The following is a 9,711-nucleotide window of genomic DNA, read 5'->3' as shown; positions in this document are numbered from 1 at the left end:
GGAAGGAGAGATGGGCAAGGCTTGTGAGCACACAGAGGAAAGAGATTCGCTTTTTAAAAAAAGTTATGATAAATGACTCAGGCAGGTTTGTGGGCTGATGGGGAGCCAGTGGAAAGAAGGGTGAGGGTGTTGGTGAGAGAGAGGGCATGACAGGGAGCAAGATCCCAGAAGACAGAGAAGGGCTTTCAATGCAGACATCAGCAGGGAGCACTAAGGGTGACTTTGGGGACGAAGTGGAAGTGGGACCAGTGCTCCTCAAAGGTCTTAGGGGCCCAAGTCTGCCCTTGCATTCACCCTAGCCTTGAACAAAACCCGCCTCAGCGCTGTACTCCTGTACCATTTCCTCCAAGTCTCAGCCCTGAGCCACAGTGCAAAGTTGAAGAAAATTAAATCTGCCACAGAATAGACCCACCACAGAGCTCTACACGACAGAAGCATCTGAAAACATCTTCTAGACACAACGAAATCAGGCAGTGTCCTCAGAGTTAAGTACAAGTACGCTTGCCCTCTGCTTTTGGGAGGGTGTAACCCTTCTCCACACATCAAATCCTGCTCACTGACCTTCTGGCTTCTTCAGAGGCACAAGTACCCAGGACTGCTCCATTTGCAGCCATCTGTCTTGCATACAATGGTGTGAGTACTGTCACAGCACATCACACGCTGAGAAGCATTTGTGGCACGCCTTCCCCAGGTCCATGCTGCCCGTCTGCAGTTGCTCAACTATTGGGACCAGTTGTCTCCTGAAGAGAGTGCCAGACTTTGGATTTTAAAGGTATGATGATAACTAGATCCACTGTGCTGACTCTGACACATGATGTATTTTTGCTGTTTTCTTCATAGGATTTGCAATTTATTATTTGAACTTTTCTACTTTATTAAGTATACTTTCACATAGGGACAACATAGTCAAATATCCTGTTGTAAAAGTTCTGACTCAGAAATATCTAAGAATAAAATCAATTGAAAAAATTGTCTTAGGAAAATTTCAATCCCTTATTTATTTTTTTATTTTTTACACCTACAGCACTTGGTCTTCCTAGGTGGTCTCCCATCCAAGTACTAACCAGGCCAACCCTGCTTAGCTTCTGAGATCAGATGGGATCAGGCTTGTTCAGGGTAGGATGGACATAGACTACCTTGAGAAAATTTAAATTATATCAATAACTGGTGGGCTCTCTTTTGATCTTTTCTCAAATGAAGCACATATACACATTTCTAGTCTGGAAAGTCAGAAAATTCCTTCTACAGCTTGTAACAGCTAAACACAAAACATATACACATAGGCCCCTTGGAAACAGACGTACTGTGTCACTGCCGTGATAACAGAATAGGTTAATGTCTAAAGCTACATTTTTCCAAATGTGTCCCAAGATATGAGCTGCTCTATGAAAAGCTGGCTCCCTGGGCAAAGGTTTGGAGACTGTATCTACAATTTACCTGACATGAAGATATACTCTTATACCAAAGTCTTAAAGGCTCTGAGAAGTCCTGCAGCAAAAAACCTTTCCAACTTTGATAACTCACCATTTCTAAGGTTATGGCAGAACAAATTTTGAACAATGGTCCAAACTGTCCACTGCCTAGCCAGACTGGCCACCATGAGCTCAAATCTGTTAAATGAGGCAACATCTAAACATTTGGAGATTTTACATTAAGTAAACCAAACGGCTGCCTTCCTTGAACCATAGACTATTCTTCCTGACTAGCAGTGGCTGGCCGCCAGCTCTGAACAGGGCAAGTGCACTCTGGCACCACCACAGTGTTCCCTAACTCCTCTAATCACAAGTCCCAGACTTGGCCAGTTATGCTAATTTACACAGATTGCAGGACCCCATGAGCCTGTTAGGCTGGGTCTCTGCTCCCAGGCTGCTGTAGCCAGCTGTGCCTTGAGGTGGTGGGAGGATGGGGGCAAACTGGGAAACACTCCTACACTAGGCCTGTTCTTCACCTGGATCAGTATAACCTGATGTCCACAGCCCCTGACTCCCTTCCAGGGCTGCAAATTAAGTGTGTACTCTTCCTAACCAAGGCCTTGCAAATCCACCCTTACTTCTGGGACTCAGGCTCCACCCACTGCCTTGTTTACTGAGGAAGGGTCAGGAAAGACAAAAGCTGCTCCAGCCCTGCCAGCCCACCAGTGAAATCCTTCCTGCTTTGCTCTGGGCCCTGACATGTCCTCAGTCAGCATGCAGCAAGATCCTGCTCTCTGAGTCCCTACCAGAACAGCCAAACAGGCCTGCTCTCAGTCCCCTCCAAACATGACACCCCACATGGAATTTTTTTTTTTCTTTTCCAAATCAAATGCTGAGAAAACTGTTGCTCTGGGGGCAATGAGAACCATGCAACTATTCACATTTCTTGTTTGGTTTTGGCTGCAAAGAGGCTCAACCACAGACAGCATCTTTCTTATAGCCAGATTAACTGGGCTCTATTCTCTCTGCTCCACGTGTCCTGTTTGAATGTAGGGTCCTCTTTAGGTTTTTTTTGTATTTATTTATTATATGTGTTATAAGCCACCTCAAACTCCTTGTGAAACAAACCTGTACATTTGTGGTAGCATTATTATCACCTGGACAAGAGCCCTTCAAGCTGCTTTACATATTCATACCTTTTATTTATCTGTATCCAAAATATACTTTGAACAAGGACCTGGCACTCATTCTGGTAAAGCCTGACCTTTTAGTTTACAGGCACGATTTCCCAGCTCACCTGGTCACAGCAGTCACAGCTACACCGGCCCTTCGACAGAGCCTGTCCAGTCAGGGTGGGGTCCGAGATTTGAATGTTTAATAAGGGCCAGGGGGCAGGTGAGTTTTAGGGTCAGGCAAGTTTTGGAAGCGCTGTAGTATAGAGATGGCCTGCTATGTTTCTGAAAATCAACAGGGACCTTTTCAGTTAAGGGTTAACTCGTAAGGACCACTGCCTGAGGAAGTCGGACCTCAGGCGGACACCAAAGTTCTGTGTTGTTTCTCGGCTTGGAGCTCTCTCCCAGCCGCTGCATTCCACAAGCAGCTCCCCTCGCAGGTTCCACCGCGATTTTTTGAAAACTGAGTCAGGGCCCGTTTGGGTCAGGGTCCAAGTTTGTGACAGCGGCAGGAGAGAATGAATGGCTTCACTCTCGGGTGGTTGAGCCGCACAGGCGGTGCCCGGAGCTGGTCCAGCTACCTCTGCAGAGGACCTTCGGGCGGGGCAGGGCGGGGCGTTGGGGGCCCCAGCCGTGAACTTGGAGGACCTGAAGCCGGCGCCCACAATCCGCTCCGCACCGCTCCTCTCCCGCCCTGGGCTGGGCTCCAAACCCCAGCCGGCACCCGGGAGCAAGAGGATGCGCACTCCAAAGTTCAGAAACTCTAACTGAGCCCTTTCCACGGCTGAAGCAGGTGTCAGGCGGCTCTGGAAAACTGGCATACAAGTCCCCAAGGAACAGCTGGCAGCTCCCAGCCGCAGCTGGAGGGAGCGGGCGGCGCGCGCCGCCCCGCACGGGAGCGCAGAGGTCCCGAGCCCAACACACACATGTGCACCCGAGAGTTACCTTTGGGAGCTCGCAGGTGTCCCCTCCAGTCCTTGCAGCAGCACAGCCCCATGGCAGCTGCACCGCCTGCTGCTGGCACCCCCGCCTCCTGCGGCCGGTATCCCGCGGGCAGTGCCCAGCCGGGCGCAGGACTGCGTGCGGAGCCGCCGTCCCGGCTTCCCTCTCGCTCACGCTCTGTCCTGGCCCCGCGCCGCGGGCATCTCTGCTCGCGGCAGACCGTGCTAATCAACAAGAGAAAGCGCAGATCGCGCCAGCCGCGCCGCCAGTCCCCTTTTATCTCCGTGCGCCGGGGCGGCCCCGCGCGGCTCCCTGCCCTCGCGAGCGCCCTCCCCGCGGCGGGTTACCCCGGGGGCGCTGAGCTGCGCGCTCGTGAGTGACTGCCAGGGGGCGCTGTGCGAGACGGCGCGGTCTCTGCGCCCTCTGCCCCCGGGGAGCCAACCAAGTAAGCGGTAGGAGAGACACTGACCAGACCTCTCCGCGGAGATCGCATAGAAAGGTTACCTCGCTGTGCAGCGGCGGCGCTCCCCTCCCCCATCCTCTGATCTCATGGATGACTTCTCTCATTTTCCCAATTCACAACTATGCAGTAGCCGAAAAATAGAGTGCCCAGGCTACCTCCAAACCTGGCTGGGCTACATATGGACTATGTGACGTAGGATAAGTCACTTCCTGTCTGAGACTGTTTCTTCACCTGAAAAGTGAGAGAAACAACACCGTTTCAGATGTCTTTTAGCATAAATTAAAGGGTTTGGTAGTATCAAGTTATTTAAACACTTTGTGGTCTGTTTCCACATCTCTAAAACCGAGAGAGTAATTGAACTGCTTCATCGGATCGTGAGGATTACATGAGTTGAGATGCATAGTTGTGTGGCTCCACTTATACATGGATTTTTTCAATAAATCCATACAGTGTTGTAAATATGTTTTCCTTATGCTTTTCTTAATAACACGTTCTTTTCTCTAGCTTTAATGTAAGAATACAGCATATATATATATATACATAACATAAAAATATGTGTTAATCGACTCTATGTTATCAGTAAGGCTTTGGTCAGCAATAGGCTATTAGTTAAGTTTTGGGGAATCAGAAGTTATAAACAAATATTCAACTGTGTGGGACTAGGTGCCCTAACCCCCATCTTGTTCAAGGAGTAACCGTATATATATATAAAACTTAGAACACAACTGGAGTGTTGCTAAGTGCTTTGTAAGTGTGAACTATCATCATCATCAAGTGTTGGTGAGGATTTGGGCAAATGGGTGCTTTTGTCGTGAGGGTGTGTTTCAGTGCAATCACTTTGGAAGATAATATGTGAGCTGCTTATTAAAACTAGAAATGCTAATACCCCGGGGCCAAGCAATTCCATTTCTCAGTATGTTCCCCACAGAAATGCTTGCCTATATGCTCAGGAAAACCTGTACAAGGCTGTTCATAAGTAAAAGGATTATGAACTACACTAGCATTTTCATAAAATTAAATACTATCATAAAGGAGGGAACTGGAGCTGAATGCTCAAGATCTATAGATTTATGGCACTTATGTAAAACACACGCCCACAAAATATTCCTATAGTGCTCACTCGATGCTGGGCCCTGCTCTAGCCACCAGGGTCTAGAAAAATGCATGGGAAGGAAACAGGAAACCAAGAGTGCTTCCCTCTGGGGAGACCATAAGTGACAAGAATGGATTGACAGTGGGTATGAATAGATTTTAGTGTTCATATAGAGGTCTAATTTCTTAAAAGGAAGATACATTTACATATTATTGTATAATTAAGCAATCAAATGAGAGAAATTATTTTGCATCTGTCACAGACTAGTATTCTTAATACTAGGTTCTTTCTTATTCCTCTACTCTAGTGCCTAGGATTTCTTCCTGCCCCTAAAACAGGGCTGTGGTCAATGTCTGATAGACTTTTCTGGACTGGGATTTTCTCCCTTCCATCCCACTCCCTTACCATCTTGGGAAAACAGCAGTAGTCCAGGGGCAGAGCAGAGGCAAGGCCAGGTTAGAGGCAGAAACTGCCTGCAGCATGGAACAGAAGAGTTAAATGGAGCTGAGGGAGGAAGGGAAGAAAGAATGACTTGGAGTAGGGAAGAGGTTTTCCCAGGAGTTAAGTCTTATTCAAAGAAGAGATTAACAACAGAAGGCAGATTTCTGCCTCCCTCTCCTTTAATTCTCCAGAAAACCAGGGTGAAGTTTCTTCAGGGATAGAGAGGGTTGTCCTGCACTAGATCCAGAAAGTGAGATGTTTTCACTTCGTGACATGCAAGCGGGGGTTACAAAGAGGGAGTAACTGAGAAAAAACAAAGAGACCTGACTTCTAGTTGCTGCCAAGTCATTTTAAACAGTTTCAGCATCAGGCAAGATGACTTAGTCACAACGGGCTTAATGAGGCCCCAGGAATTCCAAGCTAGGGCTCCCTGCATTCAGGGAGAGCCTGTGTGGGGAGCCAGCCCCCGGGTGATTGTTCAACGGCCAAGTCCTACATTTGGAAAGGAAGATTTAAAAGAAAACATCACAGCGGTCACTGTGGGCTGTTGTTTATCTTTCTAAGAGGAAGTAGCAAAGCGGGATCATTTCAAATGAGCCTATTATAGAGGGTCAGCACTCTCACTGAACTGTTCAAATATATTTTGGGATACTCGACTTTTCAAAGTGGATTTAAATATCAACTCTCAGGGCATTTTAGGAGATAGAAAGCAAGGCAAGAGCTTCTGCTATCATTGCCTTTGCTTTCACGCTCTTTAATTCCTGATTATATATTGTCTTTTATAGTTTTCTAGTTATGTGTCTATTCCTCAAGAGGGAAGAAAAATAAAGTTCATTTTATGTTCCTCACCATAGGCCAGGGAATTCAAAATGGACAAACCCCTGAGGCAGATGCCATTAGATTTGATTCATAGATGCAGCAACTAAAACTCAGGGAGGTGAAGAGACTTGTCCAAGTTAAATAAAGTGGTAAGGGCAGAGCCAAGATGGACGATGGGTGGGTGGATGGATGGATAGATGGGTTGGTAGATTGATGGATGAATAGAGAGATGGGTGGATGGCATTTCCCCAGTTAGGCATAGAGTCGTAGGCTGCAACTAGAAAAGCACATACTGAGCATGAAATTTGCCTGAAAAAATCAAATTCTCTGAATATAGCTCTGCCCCTGAATTTGACCATGACCCCAAACCATCTTGAATTGAGCCAAAATGTCAGGGTCAGTCAGTACTGTAAGGCTCTAGCCACTCTACTCCAGAAGAGTAACTAGGGAAGTGGGGGCCTCTGAGACATCTTCCTGAGGTAGAAGGACAACATCCTGCGGGCCACAGGAATGCAGAGCCAGAACCATGGGTGGGAGCAATGGACTCTAAGATGAGTTCTGAATGCCAACGTTGGAGGGCAAAGGCTGTGTGGGACACAGGCTACCCCCAGCCACCCAGATCTCTACCTCCTGCTGCTTTATTCCATTTCTCTGGGAGACCCCAAGTTTGATAGTGAGGGTACGCAGTTGTTCCTAGGGAGGCTACTGCTACTGCTGGGATCCTGGCCCTTCCAGATATGCCCCAGGCCATTCAGGGATTTGCTTAAGAGGCTCATGACCTAGCCTTGTTGTTCTTCTCCAGGAGTCTGGTTGCTCTTCCCAAGACATACTCAAGGCCCTCATGGTACCGTCTCAAGGTGTGAGCTCAGGCCTGGGCAGCTCAAGGTAAAGGTAGAAATGGGAACGTGGCATCTTAGTCACAGGTGTAGCTTTGAGGGTTATGATGATCATTCACTCATTCTTTCATTCATTTATTCATTCATGTACCACATGATGACGGAATACAACTGAATACCTAAGAAAGCCCCAGAGCCTGAGCTCTGGGGAGGTCTGGAGGGCACCCTGGGAGCTCCAGGGACAGTGACTCAGTGACAGAGGAGAGGTCTTTGAGGTGAGAGTTGAAACAAAGATGTGAGGAGTTCAGCGCTTTGAGGAATGGCATAGGAATGGTCCTCCAATGGTCAGTGTTGTTATGTTTAGGAACTTAGTTCTGGGGTAAGGCAAAGCACAAGGCATTTAAGATAGGAGATATGATGCAGCCTGTGATTCTGACTGGTCAGCCTGGTGCTAGAGTTAAGTAGGGACTGGAAGGGGGTGACCGGGAGCAGGGAGAAAGACAGGAAACAAAAGGGATAAGCCAGGTGAGAGATGGGTCTCGAACACAGCAGATCAGAGATGGAGGCCAGGCAAGACTGTGAGAGCCCCAGAGATATACACTTCCCTAATTCTGTTGCCCCATGTTGTTCTGTCCCTTTAAATCTGGGTTGCCCTGTGACTGGCTTTAACAAACAGAAGGTGGCAGAAGTGATGCTGGGCTAGTTCTGGGCTTGGCAGCTCCAGCTGCTGTTTTCCAAGGAAAGCCACCACCTTGTGAGCAGTAGGACTGTGAGATCACTGTAACTGGGAAACTCAACCTAGCAATGTGGAGAGATCACATGGAGAACTGAGATCCAGGCCAGCAACCACTTCTTCCAGCCATGTGACTGAGGCTACCCTGGGAGTGGATCCTACAGCTGATACACATAGAGCAAAGCAGAACTTTCCTTCCCGGACCTGCCCACATAGCAGAACAGTGAGCAAATAAAATGTTTAAGTCACTAAGCTTTGGGATGTTTTGTTATGCAGTAACAAAATTAAAACATGAGGAGTAATACATAATACTAATAGTTAATACAACCTAGCCCTGACAGTTTGCCAGGCTGAGCTTGACTAAACTATGCATATAGTATCATCATTATTTCCACTTTAAAGAGAACACTGAAGCACAGAGAGGTGAAGTAATTTGCATTTGCATAAGCTCACACAGCTAAGGAATGGTCAAGCTCAGAGTGGAGCCAGCCATCTTGCTTCAGAGCCTCTGCCCTTAAAGACTCTATGGGAGATATTTTGGAGGCAGAAGGGACAGAACTTAGTGATGAATTCAATGTCCCATGGGTCTAAGTCATAGCTGTAGGTGAGACTTGTAGTTAAACAACAACAACAACAACAACAACAACTCTGTGCCTTGTTGGACAGTATCTGGCAGGAAGGCCACATGAAGCTCATTGTTCTGTCAGCTTTTCTGTTGTCTGCTTCCTGTGAGCCCTGGCATCTGGCAGACAGAGCTTCTTGAAGATGAGAGTAATAAAGCCAGTTCGTAGGCCCCTTATTATAAGGCTACATGATTTTAGCACTAGTACCTCACAGGCATTCTCTCATTTAATTTTTACAACAGCCCCATGATGGTCACATGTCATCACACTCATTTTACAAGTGAGAATGTAGACACTTGCCCAGGTTATGTGAGCTCTTAAAGTCACATAGCTGGTAGGTAAAAGATCCTCTTCTGGAATCTGGGCAGTCTGATCCACCAGAGGTCACCTTCCTAATGACCAGCCTGTTCCTTCCTACCTCCTGCCTCCTGGAGTTGAGGGTCTCTATCTGGGCCTGCCTCCCCCTCCATCAATCACTCCTCCCATCACAGTTCTGATCTGTGTTAGGAGTTTGGCTGAAATCCAGTGTGTATACACTATATGAACAACACCATAGATACATAGACCTTCTGGAAGTAGAAGAGACTAAACATTTTAATACAACCTCCTCATTTTTCATGAACAATTCAAAGTCCAGAAGGGCTAGATCCACTCCGTATCAATTATTTCTTAAAAGTGTACTATGTGTCAGGCCCTGAAACATGAGATAGTGACAAGTTGGGGCTACATCCAGTCAACTTCAGTTTTCACTCTAAAACAAATAGACCTACAGAAATGATAAGCAAAAAAGGGGCCTTTCAACCATCTCTCAAAATATGTTTTGTGCACTTTGCCACAGTGCCTTGAAAACCAGGTGATCTGGATTTAGGTATCTGGTTAAACATGTTAACTGGCACCCCTCTCCCCATCAATGGCATTGTAGTTGTTCTTCGCTTTACGCACTCATTTTTTTTTTTTTAATAAAGTATATAACTATGGGAAAAGTAGAGTCTGTTTGAACCAAGCTCACACTGCTTGTGCTATGGATCCCATAAGAACCAGTATACTTTCCCTTTCTCTTAAGTAGACTTAAGTCTGATTTCTCTTTTTCTATTGGCTGCCGGGAAGATCAGGAAAAATTTAAGGTATGGCTTTGGCAAGTGCTAAGGTCCTGAAGTAGGCCTTCGTATTTATGCTT

The 9,711-nt window shown here is 46.9% G+C and overlaps 1 protein-coding gene and 1 pseudogene across 12 annotated transcripts in view; both read right to left on the bottom strand.

Annotated features, from left to right (window-relative positions):
* ARHGAP22 (Rho GTPase activating protein 22) overlaps window positions 1–9,711 on the bottom strand; it is a 184,749-nt gene that overhangs the window by 67,718 nt on the left and 107,320 nt on the right. The window contains exon 4 of one of the 12 annotated variants that reach the window (XM_036222996.1): window positions 4,167–4,220. The exons of the other annotated variants lie outside the window; for them this stretch is intronic. Within the exon in view, the coding sequence (XP_036078889.1) occupies window positions 4,192–4,220 (29 nt within the window). The 3' untranslated portion in view covers window positions 4,167–4,191. Of the gene's footprint in view, window positions 1–4,166; window positions 4,221–9,711 lie in introns of those variants that run through there. 12 annotated transcript variants of the gene reach the window in all.
* LOC118604642 lies at window positions 1,016–1,133 on the bottom strand (annotated as a pseudogene).

The sequence above is a fragment of the Rousettus aegyptiacus genome, unplaced genomic scaffold, assembly GCF_014176215.1.
Source record: "Rousettus aegyptiacus isolate mRouAeg1 unplaced genomic scaffold, mRouAeg1.p scaffold_m13_p_6, whole genome shotgun sequence".
Taxonomy (NCBI): Eukaryota; Metazoa; Chordata; class Mammalia; order Chiroptera; family Pteropodidae; genus Rousettus; species Rousettus aegyptiacus.
Note: the sequence above shows the minus strand (reverse complement) of the source record. Positions and strands in the feature narration are given on the sequence as shown.